The sequence below is a fragment of the Mus musculus genome, chromosome 19 (assembly GCF_000001635.26).
Source record: "Mus musculus strain C57BL/6J chromosome 19, GRCm38.p6 C57BL/6J".
NCBI lineage: Eukaryota > Metazoa > Chordata > Mammalia > Rodentia > Muridae > Mus > Mus musculus.
The window spans coordinates 39,113,300-39,132,989 of NC_000085.6; the positions used below are offsets into that span (position 1 = coordinate 39,113,300).

The 19,690-nt window shown below is 40.9% G+C and overlaps 1 protein-coding gene across 1 annotated transcript in view; it reads left to right on the forward strand.

Moving 5' to 3' along the window:
• The first annotated feature begins 598 nt into the window (after window positions 1–598).
• Cyp2c66 (cytochrome P450, family 2, subfamily c, polypeptide 66) overlaps window positions 599–19,690 on the forward strand; it is a 72,859-nt gene continuing 53,767 nt past the window's right edge. Inside the window, exon 1 of the mRNA NM_001011707.1 lies at window positions 599–797. Within this exon, the coding sequence (NP_001011707.1) occupies window positions 630–797 (168 nt within the window). The 5' untranslated portion in view covers window positions 599–629. The remainder of the gene's footprint in view (window positions 798–19,690) is intronic.

Consider the following 19,690-nt stretch of genomic DNA (forward strand, 5'->3'; position numbering starts at 1 on the left):
AGAAAGTTCCCTTCCATATTTGAAATATAAAATGTTATCGTCTATGTTTCAATCTTAAAATTTATCTTATGATAAAAATTATCCTCATTATTTTAATTAAAAGCTTATTGTATTATCATTCACAGTATATGTTGTTTGATATTTTATGTTAGTGTCTTTGTAATGTTAGTATATTTTTTGAAAACTCTGTTGTGTTATTTGTGAGAGAACAGTTAATGTTTTATACAATATAAAATTCCTTTTTATTTGCCAGTTATATAAAATATTAAACTTCTATAATATTATAAGTCCTCTAGTGTTCATTAAATTAAGACCTCTGAATTTTTTACAACTTCCAATTTTCTGTCATGAAGTACCTTTACTGTTTCTTTTTCAATTGTGGCTACAAAGCAGGAAACCCTTTCACCTAAATTTTTCAAACCCAATCCATTATAAGGATATGCTGTTGTATAAATGAGAGCAAAGGAGCCAGCACTTTAATCACTATGTTGGAACAAAGTCCCCTGCGAGGAGAGATTAAGTGTTGTTTCTGGTTGGTCTGTTTTGTATCAGAGACTCACATATGTGTTAGCAGACTTCCTTATATAAGCTTTTGGTTATGTGCACAGTCATATCTTGAGAAGCAAGCAATGGTTCTAGGTGTGTTTCTGGGGCTTCTTCTCACATGTCTGCTTCTCCTTTCACTATGGAAGCAGAATTCTCAGAGAAGAAACCTTCCTCCTGGCCCCACACCTCTTCCCATCATTGGAAATATTCTTCAGCTAGATCTTAAGGACATCAGCAAATCTCTGAGGAATGTAAGTATACATTTGGTTTTCCCAGAAGCACTCAAAGGGAAGTAAATGGGGCCAATGTTTAAGTGAAAAATATGGCTGGGCATGCTCTATACAATAGAAGATTAGAAAACTGTTACCTAAGCTTGATGGGCTAGTTGTATTTTTCATCATGTCACTCTCAGAAATTATAATACAAGGCAATGTGGTATGACTAGTTAAATATTAAAGGCTGTTTAGTAGAATGAGAATCACTGTGTAGTAAAGTTGCAGTTTTTCCTTCTTAATACCTTCAGTTAATGGCTGAAGGAAAAACAAAGGAAATAGAGATTTCCTTCACCTATTTTAGCCATGCATGTTACATAGAATGTGCAAACAAATGTGCAAAACAAATTCTGTGAAGAATTAACATTCATCTGCTATCCAGAAAGTAGCTGTGTGTCTGAACAACAACAACAAAAAAATGATAGGACTAAGTAGTCATTCAGGACTTAGTAGTAGCAATTAGAAGTCTTTTCAGTCCTAACACACCCTTTTCTGGGAACAAGAATGTGACATGTGTTAGAACTTGCTTCTGGAAAATGCTGCACCTTGTACAGATTTTCTATTTGTTCATAATGCTTGTAGTCAGCAAAGCAGCCTCGATGATGAAGAAATATTGGTATCACTTAAAATACAGAATATCTAAAGCTAGAGGGTATAGTTTAACTTGTATCCTTTTGTATTCAGACACATTGTTACACCAGCAATATTTGTTGAAGATGCTTTCTTTTTTTCATTTCATATTACTGTCTTCTATAAAAATAAAAAATAATAAAAATGTCCATAGGTGTGTGAATATATTTTTGGGGGTCTTTAATTCAATTCTATTGATACACCTGTCTGTTTTTATTACAATACCATTGTATTACTATATGTGTGTCTTAGTGCTCGAAATCAGGGATGCTGATGCAACCAGACATTCTACAGGATTGTTGTAGCTATATTGGAGTTTTTGTTTTTCCATATGAAGTTAATAATTGTCTTTTCAAAGCCTGAGAGCCCTTTTGTTGAAAATTTGAAGGAAATTGCATTGAATCTGTAGATTGCTTTTGGTAGTATAGATATTTTACTTAGTTAATGTTAGCAATCTATATGCATTAGAGTTCTTTCCATCTTCTGATCTTCCACTTCTTGTTTTTTTCATCTTTTATTAGATATTTTCTTCATTTACATTTCCAATGCTATCCCAAAAATCTCCTATACCCTCCACCCACCCTGTTCCCCTACCAACCCACTCTCACTTCTTGGCCCTGGCATTCACCTGTACTGGAGCATATAAAGTTTGCAAGACCAAGGGGCCTCTCTTCCCAATATGGCTGACTAGGCCATCTTCTGCTACATATGCAGCTAGAGACACTAGCTCTGGGGGGGGGGGTATTGGTTAGTTCATACTTTTGTTCCACCTATAGGGTTGCAGACCCCTTCAGCTCCTTTGGTACTTTCTCTAGCTCCTCCATTGGGGGCCCCGTGTTCCATCCTATAGAAGACTGTGAGCATCCACTTTTGTGTTTGCTAGGCCCCTGCATAGCCTCACAAGAGACAGCTATATCTGGGTCCTTTCAGCAAAATCTTGCAAGTGTATGCAATGGTGTCAGAATTTGGAGGCTGATTATGGGATGCATCCCCTGGTATGGCAGTCTCTAGATGGTCCATCCTTTCGTCACAGCTCCAAACTTTGTCTCTGTAACTCCTTCCATGGGTGTTTTGTTCCCAATTCTAAGAAGGGGCAAAGTGTCCAAACTTTGGTCTTCGTTCTTCTTGAATTTCATGTGTTTTGCAAATTGTATCTTGGGTATTCTATGTTTCTAGGCTAATATCCACTTACCAGTGAGTGCATATCAAGTAACTTCTTTTGTGATTGGGTTACCTCACTCAGGACGATATGCTGCAGATACATCCATTTGCACAAGAATTTCATAAATTCATTGTTTTTAATATCTGAGTAGTAGTCCGTTGTGTAAATATACCACATTTTCTGTATCTATTCCTCTGTTGAGGGACATCTGGGTTCTTTCCAGCTTTTGGTTGTTATAAATAAGGCTGCTATGAACATAGTGGAGCATGTGTCCTTATTACCAGTTGGAATATCTTCTGAGTATATGCCCAGGAGAGGTATTGCTGGATCTCCTGGTAGTACTATGTCCAATTTTCTGAGGAACTGCCAGACTGATTTCCAGAGTGGCTGTACAAGCTTGCAATCCCACCAACAATGGAGTGTTCCTCTTTCTCCACATCCTTGCCAGCAACTGCTGTTATCTGACTTTTTGATCTTAGCCATTCTGACTGGTGTGAGGTAGAATCTCAGAACTGTTTTGTTTGCATTTCCTTGATGTTTAAGTATGTTGAACATTTTTTTTTTTTCAAATGGTTCTCAGCCTTTCGGTATTCCTCAGTTGAGAATTTTTTGTTTAGCTCTGTACCCCATTTTTTTCTTTTTTTTATTAGGTATTTAGCTCATTTACATTTCCAATGCTATACCAAAAGTCCCCCATACCCACCCACCCCCACTCCCCTACCCACCCACTCCCCCTTTTTGGCCCTGGCGTTCCCCTGTACTGGGGCATATAAAGTTTACAAGTCCAATGGGCCTCTCTTTCCAGTGATGGCCGACTAGGCCATCTTTTGATACATATGCAGCTAGAGTCAAGAGCTCCGGGGTACTGGTTAGTTCATAATGTTGTTCCACCTATAGGGTTGCAGATCCCTTTAGCTCCTTGGGTACTTTCTCTAGCTCCTCCATTGGGAGCCCTGTGATCCATCCATTAGCTGACTGTGAGCATCCACTTCTGTGTTTGCCAGGCCCCGGCATAGTCTCACAAGAGACAGCTTCTGTACCCCATTTTTAAATGAGGTTATTTGAATATTTGGAGTCCAGCTTCTTGAGCTCTTTGTATATATTGGGTAGTAGTCCCCAATCAGATTTAGGATTGTTAAAAACACTTTCCCAATCTGCAGGTTGCCTTTTTGTCTTATTGACAGCATCTTTCACCTTACAGAAGCTTTGCAATTTTATGAGGTCCCATTTGTCCATTCTTGATCTTACAGCACAAGTCATTGCTGTTCTGTTCAGGAATTTTCCTCATGTGCCCATATATTCAAGGCTTTTCCCCACTTTCTCCTCTATAAATTTCAGTGTCTCTGGTTTTATGTGTAGGTCTTTGATCCACTTAGACTTGAACTTTGTACAAGAAGATAAGAATGGATCTATTCACATACTTCTACATGATAACCACCAGTTGTGCCAGCACCATTTGTTGAAAATGCTGTCTTTTTTCCTCTGGATGGTTTTAGCTCCCTTGTCAAAGATCAAGTGACCATAGGTGTGTGAGTTAATTTCTGGTTATTCAATTCTATTCCACTGATCTACCTTCCTGTTGCTGTACCAGTACCATGTGGTTTTTTAAAAATCACATTTGCTCTGTAGTACAGCTTGTGGTCAGGCATGGTGATTCCCCCGAAGTTCTTTTACTGTTGAGAATAGTTTTTGCTATCCTAGGTTTTTTGTTTTTCCAGATGAATTTACAAATTCCCCTTTCTAACTCAGTGAAGAATTGAGTTGGAATTTTGATGGGGATTACATTGAATCTGTAGATTGCTTTTGGCAGAATAGCCAGTTTTTACTATATTAATCCTGCCAATCCATGAGCATGGGAGATCTTTCCATCTCCTGAGAAATACTTTAATTTCTTTCTTCAGACACTTGAAGTTCTTGTCATACAGCTCTTTTACTTTCTTAGTTAGAGACATGCCAAAGTATTTTATATTTTTTTGTTACTATTGTTAAGGGAGTTTTCCCCCCTTATTTCTTTCTCCTCCTGTTTATCCTTTGTGTAGCGAAAGGGCATTGATTTGTTTGAGTTAATTTTATATTCAGCTACTGTACTGAAGCTTTAGGTTTAGGAGTTCTCTGGTGGCATTTTTAGGGCTACATATACATACTATCATATCATCTGCAAATAGTGATATTTTGACGTCTTCCTTTCCAATTTGTATCCCCTTGATCTCTTTTTGTTGTCAAATTGCTCTGGCTAGGACTTCAAGTACTATATTGAATAAGTAGGGAGAAAGTGGGCAGCCTTGTCTAGTCCCTGATTTTAGTTGGATTACTTCAAGTTTCTCTCCATTTTGTTTGAGGTTAGCTATTGGTTTGCTGTATATTGCTTTTTTTTATGTTTAGGTATGGGCCTTGAATTACTGATCTTTCAAAGACTTTTATCAGGAGGGGGTGTTGGACTTTGTCAAATGCTTCCTCTGCATCTTACGAGATGATCATGTGTTTTTTGTCTTTGAATCTGTTTATATAGTGGATTATGTCGATGGATTTCTATATATTAAACCATCCCTGTATCCTGGGATGAAGCCTATTTCATCATGATGGATGATTGTTTTGATGTGTTCTTGGATTCAGTTGAGGATTTTTGCATCGATATTCATAAGGGAAATTGGTCTGACATTCTCTTTTTTTGTTGGATCTTTGTGTGGTTTAGGTATCATTGTGGCTTCATAGAATGAATTGGGTAGAGTACCTTCTGTTTCTATTTTGTGGAATAGTTTGAGGAGATTTGGAATTAGGTCTTCTTTGAAGGTCTGATAGAACTCTGCACTAAACCCATCTGGTCCTTGGCTTTTTTTTTTTTTTTTTTTGGTTGGGAGACTATTAATGACTGCTTTTATTTCTTTAGGGGAAATGGGATTGTTTAGATTGTTAAACGGATCCTGATTTAATTTTGGTACCTGGTGTCTGTCTAGGAAGTTGTACATTTCATCAAGGTTTTCCAGTTTTGTTGGGTATAGCCTTTTGTATTAGAGTCTGAAGATGCTTTGGATTTCCTCAGGTTCTGTTGTTATGTCTCCCTTTTCATTCCTGACTTTGTTAATTAGGATACTGTCCCTGTGCCCTCTAGTTAGTCTGGCTAAGGGTTTATCTATCTTGTTGATTTTCTCCAAGAACCAGTTCCTTTGGTTGATTCTTTGAATATGTCTTTTTGTTTCTACTTGGTTGATTTCCGCCCTAAGTTTGATTATTTTCTGCCATCTATTCCTCTTGGGTGAATTTGCTCCCTTTAGTTTTCGAGCTTCTAGTTGTGCTGTCAGGCTGCTAGTGTATGCTCTCTCTAGTTTCTTTCTGGAGGCACTCAGGGCTATGGAATTTCCTCTTAGGACTGCTTTCATTGTGTCCCATAAGTTTGGGTATGTTGTGGCTTCATTTTCATTAAACTCTAAAAAGTTTTAAATTTCTTTATTTCTTCCTTGATCAAGGTATCATTGAGTAGAGTGTTGTTTAGTTTCCATGTGAATGTTGGCTTTTTATTACTTATGTTGTTACTGAAGATCAGCCTTAGTCCATGGTGATCTGATAGAATGCATGGGATAATTTCAATATTTTCATATCTGTTGAGGCCTGTTTTTTGACCGATTATCTTGCACGCACCGGACTCGACCAGCAAGAATGACGCTGCAACAGGATCCTTCTACACACGTTTATTGGGAGAGCTTGATTGCAGAGTCGAAAAGACCCGGAGCCCAGAACTGGTGCTGCTTTTATAGGCCTAGGAGAGGCGTGTCTCACACCCGGATTGGTTATGCACTACGCCTCATTTGCATGTTCCTCATCTGATTGGCTACTCTCTCAGTACCTCACAGAGCCTCATTATCATACCTCATTTGCATGTCTCACATCTGATTGGTTACTCTCTCTCAGTACCTTACAGAACCTCATTATCATACCTCATTTGCATGTCTCACATCTGATTGGTTATACTCTCAGTACCTTACAGAACCTCATTATCATGCCCGGGCCAGGCAGTGTCTTTGCAAAAAACTTTACTGCATATGTACACATTGGTTGTTTGTCCAAACTTATGCATGGTGGCCAGCAGTAGTCAGTGCCACTCTGCAACGGCACATGTGGCTTCCCACAGATTATATGGTCAATTTTGAAGGTGGCACCATGTGACACTGAGCAGAAGGAATATCCTTTTGTTTTAGAATAAAATGTTTTGTAGATTTCTGTTAAATCCATTTGTTTCATAACTTCTGTTAGTGTCCATGTGTCTCTGTTTAGTTTCTGTTTCCAGGATCTGTCCATTGATGAGAATGGGGTGTTGAAGCCTCCCATTATTATTGTGATGTACAACGTGTGCTTTGAGCTTTACTAAAGTTTCTTTAATGAATGTGGCTGCCGTTGCATTTGGCACATAGATATTCAGGATTGAGATTCATCTTGTAGATTTTAGCTTTAAAGAGAATGAAATGCCCCTCCTTGTCTTTTTTTGACAACTTTGGGTTGGAAGTCAATTTTACTCAATATTAGAATGGCTACTCTAGCTTGTTCCTTTGGACCATTTGCTTGGAAAGGTGTTTCCCAGCCTTTCACTCTTAGGTAGTGTCTGTCTTTTTCCCTGTGGTAGGTTTCCTTTAAGCAGCAAAATGTTGTTCCTGTTTGTGTAGCCAGTCTGTTAGTCTATGTCTTTTTATTGGGGAATTGATTCCATTGATATTGAGATATTAAAGAAAAGTAATTGTTGCTTCCTGTTATTTTTGTTTTTAACTTGGTATTCTGTTCATGTGGATGTCTTCTTTTTGGTCTGTTGAAGGATTACTTTCTTGCTTTTTCTAGGGTGTAGTTTCCATCCTTGTGTTGATGTCTTCGTAGAAAGATAATGTGTGAATTTGTTTTTGTCATGGAATACTTTGGTTTCTCCTTCTATGGTAATTGAGATTTTTATTGGGGATAGTAGCCTATGCTGGCATTTGTGTTCTCTTATGGTCTGTATAATATCTGTTTAGGATCTTCTGGCTTTCATAGTCTCTGGTGAGAAGTCTAGTGTAATTCTAATAGGCCTGCCTTTATAGGTTACTTGACCTTTTTCCCCTAATTGCTTTTAATATTCTATCTTTATTTACTGCATTTGTTTTTCTGATTATAATGTTTCAGGAAGAGTTTGTTTTCTGGTCCAGTCTGTTTGGAGTTCTGTAGCCTTCTTGTATGTTAATGGGCATCTCTTTCTTTAGGTTATGGAAGTTTTCTTCTATAATTTTGATGAAGATATTTGCTGGCCCTTTAATTTGAAAATCTTCATTCTCATTTATTCCTATTATCTGTAGGTTTGGTCTTCTCATTGTGTCTTAGATTCTCTGGATGTTTTGAGTTAGGATCTTTTTGCACTTTCTTTGATTGTTGTGCCGTTTTCTATGGAATCTTCTGCACCTGAGATTCTCTATTCCATCTCTTATATTCTGTTGCTGATTCTCACATCTATAGTTCCTGCTTTCTTTTCTAGGTTTTCTGTCTCTAGAGTTGTCTCCCTTTGGGTTTTCTTTATCCTTTCTACTTCCCTTTTTAGATCTTGGATGGTTTTGTTCAATTCCATCACCTGTTTCATTGTGTTTTCCTGTAATTCTTTTTGCATTTTGCATTTTCTTTGATTGTTGTGCCAATGTTCTCCATGGAATCTACTGCACCTGAGATTCTCTCTTCCATCTCTTGTATTCTGTTGCTGATGCTCACATCTATGGTTCCAGATTTCTTTCCTAGGGTCTCTATTTCCAGTGTTGCCTCACTTTGGGTTTTCTTCATAGTGTCTACTTCCCTTTTTAGGTCTAGTATGGTTTTGTTCATTTCCATCACCTGTTTAGATGTGTTTTTCTGTTTTTCTTTAAGGACTTCTACCTGTTTGGTTGTATTTTCCTGTTTTTCTTTAAGGACTTGTAACTCTTTAGCAGTGTTCTTATGAATTTCTTTAAGTGAGTTATTAAAGTCCTTCTTGATGTCCTCTACCATCATCATGAGATATGCCTTTAAATCCGGGTCTAGGTTTTTGGGTGTGTTGGGGTGCCCAGGACTGGCTGAGGTGGGAGTGCTGGGTTCTGATGATGGTGAGTGGTCTTGGTTTCTGTTAGTAAGTTTCTTATGTCTGCCTTTCACCATCTGGTAATCTCTGGAGTCAGTTATAGTTGTCTCTGGTTAGAGCTTGTTCCTCTTGTGATTCCCTTAGCCTCTACCAGCAGACCTGGGAGACTACCTCTCTCCTGAGTTTCAATGGTTAGAGCACTCTCTGCAGGCAAGCTCACCCTTGCAGGGAAGGTGCACAGATATCTGGTGTTTGGACTTGCTTCCTGGCAGAAGTTGAAGGCCCAAAACAGGGTCTGTCCCAGAAGCTGTTAGCTTCTGTTGTCCACACTCTCTCCTGTGCAGACTAGTCTCTGCGAGATCCAGGATCCAAGATGGCTCCCTCAGGTGCTCCAGCAAAGTCCTCCCGGGCAGAGCAGACACCTCTTCTCTGGCAGGGAAGGTGCCCGGATGTCTGGAGCCTGAAACGGGGTCTGTCTCAGAAGCTCTGTGGCTGCTGCCTGTCACAGAAGCTGTTAGCTTCTGCAGTCCACACTCTCCCACAGACTAGTCTTGGTGGGATCCAGGAACCAAGATGGGCAATGCCCTCTCCTGTAATTCTTTTTTTTTTTATTACGTATTTTCCTGAATTACATTTCCAATGCTATCCCAAAAGTCCCCCACATCCTCCCCCCCACTCCCCTACCCACCCATTCCCATTTTTGGACCTGGCGTTCCCCTGTACTGGGGCATATAAGGTTTGACTATCCAATGGGCCTCTCTTTCCAGTGATGGCCGACTAGGCCATCTTTTGATACATATGCAGCTAGAGTCAAGAGCTCCGGGGTACTGGTTAGTTCATACTATTGCACCTACAGGGTTGCAGATCTCTTTAGCTCCTTGGATACTTTCTCTAGCTCCTCCATTGGGGGCCCTGTGATCCATCCAATAGCTGACTGTGAGCATCCACTTCTGTGTTTGCTAGGCCCCGGCCTAGTCTCACAAGAGACAGCTATATCACGGTCTTTGCAACAAACGCTTGCTAGTGTATGCAATGGTGTCATAGTTTGGAGGCTAATTATAGGATGGATCCCTGGATATGGCAGTCTCTAGATGGTCCATCCTTTTGTCTCAGGTCCAAACTTTGTCTCTGTAACTCCTTCCATGGGTGATTGTTTCCAATTCTAAGAAGGGGCAAAATGTCCACACTTTGGTCTTCGTTCTTCTTCAGTTTCATGTGTTTTGCAAATTATACCTTATATCTCGCTATACTAAGTTTCTGGGCTAATATCCACTTATCAGTGAGTACATATTATTTGAGTTTCTTTGTGATTGTGTTACCTCACTCAGGATGATGCCCTCCAGGTCCAACCATTTGCCTAGGAATTTCATAAATTCATTCTTTTTAATAGCTGAGTAGTACTCCATTGTGTAAATGTACCACATTTTTGTATCCATTCCTCTGTTGAGGGGCATCTGGGTTCTTTCCAGCTTCTGGCTATTGTAAATAAGGCTTCTATGAATATAGTGGAGCATGTGTCCTTCTTACTGGTTGGGACATCTTCTGGATATATGCCCAGGAGAGGTATTGCTGGATCCTCTGGTAGTACTATGTCTAATTTTCTGAGGAACAACTAGATTGATTTCCAGAGAGGCTGTACAAGCTTGCAATCCCACCAACAATGGAGGAGTGTTCCTCTTTGTCCACATCCTCGCCAGCATCAGCTGTCACCTGAATTTTTGATCTTAGCCATTCTGTCTGCTGTAAGATGGAACCTCAGGGTTGTTTTGATTTGCATTTCTCTGATGATTAAGGATGTTGAATATTTTTTCAGGTGCTTCTCAGCAATTCGGTATTCCTCGGGTGAGAATTCTTTGTATAGCCCTGAGCCCCATCTTTTAATGGGGTTATTTGATTTTCTGGAGTCCACCCTCTTGAGTTCTTTACATATATTGGATATTAGTCCCCTATCTGATTTAAGATAGGTAAAGATCCTTTCCCAATCTGTTGTTGGCCTTTTTGTCTTATTGAGGGTGTCTTTTGCCTTGCAGAAGCTTTGCAGTTTCATGAGGTCCCATTTGTCAATCCTCAATCTTACAGCACAAGCCATTGCTGTTCTATTCAGGAATTTTTCCCCTGTGCCCATATCTTTGAGGCTTTTCCCCACGTTCTCCTCTATAAGTTTCAGTGTCTCTGGTTTTATGTGAAGTTCCTTGATCCACTTAGATTTGACCTTAGTACAAGGAGATAGGAATGGATCAATTCGAATTCTTCTACATGATAACAACCAGTTGTGCCAGCACCATTTGTTGAAAATGCTGTCTTTTTTCCACTGGATGGTTTTAGCTCCCTTGTCAAAGATCAAGTGGCCATAGGTGTGTGGGTTCATTTCTGGGTCTTCAATTCTGTTCCATTGATCTACTTGTCTGTCACTATACCAGTACCATGCAGTTTTTATCACAATTGCTCTGTAGTAAAGCTTTAGGTCAGGCATGGTGATTCCACCAGAGGTACCTTTATCCTTGAGAAGAGTTTTTGCTATCCTAGGTTTTTTGTTATTCCAGATGAATTTGCAGATTGCTCTTTCTAATTCGTTGAACAATTGAGTTGGAATTTTGATGGGGATTGCATTGAATCTGTAGATTGTTTTTGTGAAGATAGCCATTTTTACAATGTTGATCCTGCCAAACCAAGAGCATGGGAGATCTTTCCATCTTCTGAGATCTTCTTTAATTTCTTTCTTCAGAGACTTGAAGTTTTTATCATACAGATTTTTCACTTCCTTAGTTAGAGTCACGCCAAGATATTTTATATTATTTGTGACTATTGAGAAGGGTGTTGTTTCCCTAATTTCTTTCTCAGCCTGTTTATTCTTTGTGTAGAGAAAGGCCATTGACTTGTTTGAGTTACTTTTATATCCGGCTACTTCACTGAAGCTGTTTATCAGGTTTAGGAGTTCTCTGGTGGAATTTTTAGGGTCACTTATATATACTATCATATCATCTGCAAAAAGTGATATTTTGACTTCATCTTTTCCAATTTGTATCCCCTTGATCTCCTTTTGTTGTCAAATTGCTCTGGCTAGGACTTCAAGTATTATGTTGAATAGGTAGGGAGAAAGTGGGCAGCCTTGTCTAGTCCCTGATTTTAGTGGGATTGCTTCAAGCTTCTCACCATTTACTTTGATGTTGGCTACTGTTTTGCTGTAGATTGCTTTTATCATGTTTAGGTATGGGCCTTGAATTCCTGATCTTTCCAAAACTTTTATCATGAATGGGTGTTGGATCTTGTTGAATGCTTTTTCCGCATCTAATGAGATGATTATGTGGTTTTTGTCTTTGAGTTTGTTTATATAATGGATCATATTGATGGATTTTTGTATATTAAACTATCCTTGCATTTCTGGGATAAACCTACTTGGTCAGGATGGATGATTGTTTTAATGTGTTCTTGGATTCGGTTAGTGAGAATTTTATTGAGTATTTTTGCATTGATATTCATAAGGGAAATTGTTCTGAAGTTTTCTATCTTTGTTGGATCTTTCTGTGGTTTAGGTATCAGAGTAACTGTGACTTCATAGAGTGAGTTGGGTAGAGTTCCCTCTACTTCTATTTTGTGGAATAGTTTGTGCAGAACTGGAATTAGATCTTCTTTGAAGGTCTGGTAGAACTCTGCACTAAACCCATCTTGTCCTGGGCTTTTTTTGGCTGGGAGACTATTAATGACTGCTTCTATTTCTTTAGGGGATATGGGACTGTTTAGATTGTTAACTTGATCCTGATTTAACTTTGGCACCTGGTATCTGTCTAGAAATTTGTCCATTTCGTCCAGGTTTTCCAGTTTTGTTGAGTATAGCCTTTTGTAGAAGGATCTGATGGTGTTTTGGATTTCTTCAGGATCTGTTGTTATGTCTCCCTTTTTATTTCTGATTTTGTTAATTAGGATGTTGTCTCTGTGCCCTCTAGTGAGTCTAGCTAAGGGTTTATCTATCTTGTTGATTTTCTCAAAGAACCAACTCCTCATTTGGTTAATTCTTTGAATAGTTCTTGTTTCCACTTGGTTGATTTCACCCATGAGTTTGATTATTTACTGCTGTCTACTCCTCTTGGGTGAATTTTCTTCCTTTTTTTCAAGAGCTTTTAGATGTGTTGTCAAGCTGCTAGTGTGTGCTCTCTCCAGTTTCTTCTTGGAGGCACTCAGAGCTATGAGTTTCCCTCTTAGAAATGCTTTCATTGTGTCCCATAGGTTTGGGTATGTTGTGGCTTCATTTTCATTAAACTCTAAAAAGTCTTTAATTTCTTTCTTTATTCCTTCCTTGACCAAGGTATCATTGAGAAGAGTGTTGTTCAGTTTCCACGTGAATGTTGGCTTTATATTATTTATGTTGTTATTGAAGATCAGCCTTAGGCCATGGTGGGCTGATAGGATGCATGGGACAATTTCAACATTTTTGTATCTGTTGAGGCCTGTTTTGTAACCAATGATATGGTCAATTTTGGAGAAGGTCCCGTGAGGTGCTGAGAAGAATGTATATCCTTTTGTTTTAGGATACAATGTTCTGTCGATATCTGCCAGATCCATTTGTTTCATAACGTCTGTTAGTTTCACTGTGTCCCTGTTTAGTTTCTGTTTCCACGATCTGTCCATTGATGAAAGTGGTGTGTTGAAGTCTCCCACTATTATTGTGTGAGGTGTAATGTGTGCTTTGAGCTTTACTAAAGTGTCTTTAATGAATGTGGCTGCCCTTGCATTTGGAGCATAGATATTCAGAATTGAGATTTCCTCTTGGAGGATTTTACCTTTAATGAGTATGAAGTGTCTCTTCTTGTCTTTTTTGATAACTTTGGATTGGAAGTCGATTTTATCCGATATTAGAATGGCTACTCCAGCTTGTTTCTTCAGACCATTTGCTTGGAAAATTGTTTTCCAGCCTTTCACTCTGAGGTAGTGTCTGTCTTTTTCCCCAAGATGGGTTTCCTGTAAGCAGCAGAATGTTGGTTCCTGTTTGTGTAGCCAGTCTGTTAGTCTATGTCTTTTTATTGGGGAATTGAGTCCATTGATATTAAGAGATATTAAGTAAAAGTAATTGTTGCTTCCTATTTTTTTTTTTTTTTGTTGTTGTTAGAGTTGGCAATTTGTTCTTGTGGCTGTTTTCTTTTTGGATTGTTGAGGGATTAGTTTCTTGCTTTTTCTGGGTGTGATTTCCTTCCTTGTATTGGTTTTTTTTGTTATTATTATTTTAAGGGCTGGATTCGTGGAAAGATAATGTGTGAATTTGGTTTTGTTGTGGAATACTTTGGTTTCTCCATCTATGGTAATTGAGAGTTTGGCCGGGTATAGTAGCCTGGGCTGGCATTCTTGTTCTCTTAGTGTCTGTATAACATCTGTCCAGGCTCTTCTGGCTTTCATAGTCTCTGGTGAAAAGTCTGGTGTAATTCTGATAGGCCTGCCTTTATATGTTACTTGACCTTTCTCCCTTACTGCTTTTAATATTCTATCTTTATTTAGTGCATTTGTTGTTCTGATTATTATGTGTCTGGAGGAATTTCTTTTCTGGTCCAGTCTATTTGGAGTTCTGTAGCCTTCTTCTATGTTCATGGGCATGCCATTCTTTAGGTTTGGGAAGTTTTCTTCTATAATTTTGTTGAAGATATTTGCTGGCCCTTTAAGTTGAAAATCTTCATTCTCATCAACTCCTATTATCAGTAGGTTTGGTCTTCTCATTGTGTCCTGGATTTCCTGGATGTTTTGAGTTAGGATCTTTTTGCATTTTGTATTATCTTTGATTGTTTTGCCGATGTTCTCTATGGAATCTTCTGCACCTGAGATTCTCTGTTCCATCTCTTGTATTCTGTTGCTGATGCTCGCGTCTATGGTTCCAGATTTCTTTCCTAGGGTTTCTATCTCCAGCGTTGCCTCACTTTGGGTTTTCTTTATTGTGTCTACTTCCCTTTTTAGGTCTAGTATGGTTTTGTTCATTTCCATCACCTGTTTGGATGTTTTTTTCTGTTTTTCTATAAGGACTTCTACCTGTTTTTGATGTGTTCTCCTGTATTTCTTTAAGCGAGTTATTAAAGTCCTTCTTGATGTCCTCTACCATCATCATGAGGTATGCTTTTAAATTGGGGTCTAGCTTTTCGGTTTTGTTGGTGTGCTCAGGAGTAGATTCTCACGCGTGCTCAACTGGCCAGGAAGAATGGCGCTGCAAAAGGATCCTTCTGCACACGTTTATTCAGTCCTGTTTCTTCTTGTTTATATCTCCCTTATTTATATCTCCCTTGTTTATATCTCCCTTGTTTATATCTTCCCCGAACCCTGGGCCTCTCTCTCTTTTATACTCTCAGTTCCCATCCACGCACAGCAGGCCACACCACCTCACCAGGCACGCAGCTTCCGCTAATCAGGGCAGCAGGGGCATATCTCCATCAAAATGGATTCACCAGTATCCTGGTACACCTGCACAGCTCTCAAGATGTTTGTGGCTTATATGAGGAAGTCAGGTGCAAGTCATACGACTTAGCTGCAGTCCCTGGTGCCTTTGGGACTGCTGCCACACCCGCTCCTCACATCTCCCCCTTTTTTCTTTTTGGCAGAGAGAATGTCTGTAGATTTCCCCCTGCTGCAATGCCCCTTACCCGTCCTTGGGAGACAAACAGCATTGGTTTGATCCCTGTTTTAGGTTGGTGACATGCCCAGGGAGTCTTATCACTGACTACTTCTCTATCATGCCAAGCCACACCTGGGGAGATTGTGTTTTGCTTGCAGCAGGTGCATCAAAAGGCCAGGATGTTGATTAATCTATGGCCAGATCTTGATTGCTGCAAGCAAGCCTCATGGGTGCAGGTAGAGGTCTGATCCCCAGTGTGCAAGCATAGGGGCCCTACACAAAACCATCCCTTGGGCTCATCACCCATAGAGTTCTTGGCCAGCTCCCGTGTCGTTTTTCCTGGGGGAAGGGAACTAGGACACTGAACCTTCATGCAATCAGACATGCCTTCCACAGGATGCCAACAGCAAGCTATCCTCTGTGCAGTGCTTAGCCTCTCACACCACGGCTTAATGCAGCATAATTTCTTTTAGAGCGGCAAACCGAATCTGAGGAGATTGTCCCGCCTCCACTGCAGCAAAAGCCTACGCTACCATGGCGAAAGTGCGGGCCCGCACATTTTGCACCTAACACATGTGCCAAACACACAACACACACACACTATAACAAGCATACATCCCAGGGTTCTCATCCCCGCTCGTCTTCCCTGAAGCAAGGGATAGATAGCCAGAGGGGCTATCTCTTTAAGGGGAATTCAGGGATCAAAAAGGCATGGAAAAATTTGAATGTCATGTCGAGCTGGAATCGGCTTCTGGAACACCGAAAGGATCTCCCATCTCTGCTCCATCGTTTGTGCTTGTGGGACCATCCACCACATCCACAGGGGCAACTGGATCAGGAGCCTCATTCTTGCAGCATCTCACCAATCTCTCTGGCACCCAAAGAGGTTCCGTCTGGTCCTGTGGAAACACACAAACAGACCCTCTCGTCCACATCAACACCAGATCTGGTCGATCCCCAGGAGGGATGGACACAATACCTCGTGGTGATGAGACCATAACCTCAATCACCTGTGTGTCCATCTGGGGAGTCAATATGAGAGTCAAGTTTTCATTAACTTCCCCTCTGTTGGGCAATGATTTCCACGCCCTTATGGCAATCTAATTCACCTGCTCAAACACCTGCAGTGGATATCCTGTTTGTTGTTGTGCAAATTGACCTTGACCAAGCAGCATATCCCTATCCCATGCTGGATTTCCTGCAGCAGAGTTAGCCACTGCCTGTTCATTTGTAAATTCAATGAGGAAGGCTTTCCAATCTAAATACTGCCCAGGTGAAAGGCATGCTTTCACTAAGCCTGTCCAATCTGACTGCATCATGCAGTGTCTATTCAAGGCCTCTACTTGAGCCACAGTATAGGAGGCAGTTAAGCCGTATGTCCGCACGGACTCAGCCAAATTCCTGACTACTTTGAAATCTAGAGGCTCATGATATCTCTGCCCTGCTTGGTCAGTGAAAACAGGACATCCCAGCAAGGAGAATCTAACCTCTCTCCAAATCTCCAGACAGAAGGTCTGCCTATAGGTGGCTGTTGAGGTGGCATAGGGAGGAGGCGCAGAAGCTAATTCGCCTTCCTCCTCCGCCTCGGCTCTTTTATTTTGTCCTTCCTGTCCACCTGATAACACTGTGTCTTTCTTTCTTTTTCCTTTTTCTTTTTAAGCCCTTCTCCTTTTCTGACATACTCTCTTGTTGCTCTGTAAGGATTTTCTGACCTGTCTTGACTGCCTCTACACACAGTTTCAAACAGTAACAGAGTCCATATATCAGAACAAACAAGACCAAAACTATAAGACCTACCCACAAAGGGTCAATGGGAGAAAAAAGCATAACTACACAGCGAGGATCTATTGATCACTACACTGAGGTTATCATAGTTCCTTGACTTGTCCCAAAACCTGGAACCTTTCATTACCTTGTGCCTGCTTCCTGGCAACTTTATATATACTTGCCTCTATTTTATCCAAGGTTGTTCCCAAACTCCTGGGGTCGCAAGTTTCACTTACCGTGAACTTACCCTGCCTGCAACCACTGTCTGCTGAAAGTTCTGAACTCAGTGGGGGAGTCAGTTCCCCGTACGGGCCACCAATTGTTGCGTCCACTCTCGACCAGCAAGAACGACACAACCACCAGTCCTTCCAACAGCAGTTTATTCAGTCTTCATCTTTCTTCTTTCTCTTCATCAGTACCGTTCTCCAGCTGAAGAGTTCTGAATCCACGCCAGATCCTTCTCAACAGTCTGTTTTGCAGGCACACTTCATTACCACTGTTCCCCAGCTGAAGAGTTCTGAATCCACGCCGGACCCTTCTCAACAGTCTGTTTTGCAGGAACCTTTATTAACCACTCCTTCCCCGTGATGCAGTTCTGAATCCTCCCTGTAGCAGGGGGTCTTCGCTCTTGCCTGAAGATGTTTCTTTTCCCGGGTTTCGGCACCACTTCTCAAGCGTGCTCAACTGGCCAGGAAGAACAACGCTGCCACAGGATCCTTCTGCACACGTTTATTCAGTCCTGTTTCTTCTTGTTTATATCTCCCTTGTTTATATCTCCCTTGTTTATATCTCCCTTGTTTATATCTCCCCCAAACCCTGGGCCTCTCACTCTTTTATACTCTCAGTTTCCATCCACGCACAGCAGGCCACACCACCTCACCAGGCACGCAGCTTCAGCTAATCAGGGCAGCAGGGGCATATCTCCATCAAAATGGATTCACCAGTATCCTGGTACACCTGCGCAGCTCTCAAGATGTTTGTGGCTTATATGAGGAAGTCAGGTGCAAGTCATACGACTTAGCTGCAGTCCCTGGTGCCTTTGGGACTGCTGCCACACCCGCTCCTCACACTAGATGGGGTGGGAGTGCTGCATTCTGATGATAGTGAGTGGTCTTGATTTCTGTTAGTAGGATTCTTTTTTTTTTTCCATTTTTTATTAGGTATTTAACTCATTTACATTTCCAATGCTATACCAAAAGTCCCCCATATCCACCCACCCCCACTCCCCTGCCCACCCACTCCCCCTTTTTGGCCCTGGGATTCCCCTGTACTGGGGCATATAAAGTTTGCAAGTCCAATGGGCCTCTCTTTCCAGTGATGGCCGACTAGGCCATCTTTTGATATATATGCAGCTAGAGTCAAGAGCTCCGGGGTACTGGTTAGCTCATAATGTTGTTCCACCTATAGGGTTGCAGATCCCTTTAGCTCCTTGGCTACTTTCTCTAGCTCCTCCATTGGGAGCCCTATGATCCATCCATTAGCTGACTGTGAGCATCCACTTCTGTGTTTGCTGGGCCCCGGCATAGTCTCACAAGAGACAGCTACATCTGCGTCCTTTCAATAAAATCTTGCTAGTGTATGCAATGGTGTCAGCGTTTGGATGCTGATTATGGGGTGGATCCCTGGCTATGGCAGTCTCTACATGGTCCATCCTTTCATCTCAGCTCCAAACTCCGTCTCTGTAACTCCTTCCATGGGTGTTTTGTTCCCAAATCTAAGGAGGGGCATAGTGTCCACACTTCAGTCTTCATTCTCCTTGAGTTTCATGTGTTTAGCAAATTATATCTTATATCTTGGGTATCCTAGGTTTGGGGCTAATATCCACTTATCAGTGAATACATATTGTGTGAGTTTCTTTGTGAATGTGTTACCTCACTCAGGATGATGCCCTCCAGGTCCATCCATTTGGCTAGGAATTTCATAAATTCATTCTTTTTAATAGCTGAGTAGTACTCCATTGTGTAGATGTACCACATTTTCTGTATCCATTCCTCTGTTGAGGGGCATCTAGGTTCTTTCCAGCTTCTGGCTATTATAAATAAGGCTGCTATGAACATAGTGGAGCATGTGTCCTTCTTACCTGTTGGGGCATCTTCTGGATATATGCCCAGGAGAGGTATTGCTGGATCCTCCGGTAGTACTATGTCCAGTTTTCTGAGGAACCGCCAGACTGATTTCCAGAGTGGTTGTACAAGCCTGCACTCCCACCAACAATGGAGGAGTGTTCCTCTTTCTCCACATCCTCGCCAGCATCTGCTGTCACCTGAATTTTTGATCTTAGCCATTCTGACTGGTGTGAGGTGGAATCTCAGGGTTGTTTTGATTTGCATTTCCCTGATGATTAAGGATGTTGAACATTTTTTCAAGTGCTTCTCTGCCATTCGGTATTCCTCAGGTGAGAATTCTTTGTTCAGTTCTGAGCCCCATTTTTTAATGGGGTTATTTGATTTTCTGAAGTCCACCTTCTTGAGTTCTTTATATATGTTGGATATTAGTCCCCTATCTGATTTAGGATAGGTAAAGATCCTTTCCCAATCTGTTGGTGGTCTTTTTGTCTTATTGACGGTGTCTTTTGCCTTGCAGAAACTTTGGAGTTTCATTAGGTCCCATTTGTCGATTCTCGATCTTACAGCACAAGCCATTGCTGTTCTGTTCAGGAATTTTTCCCC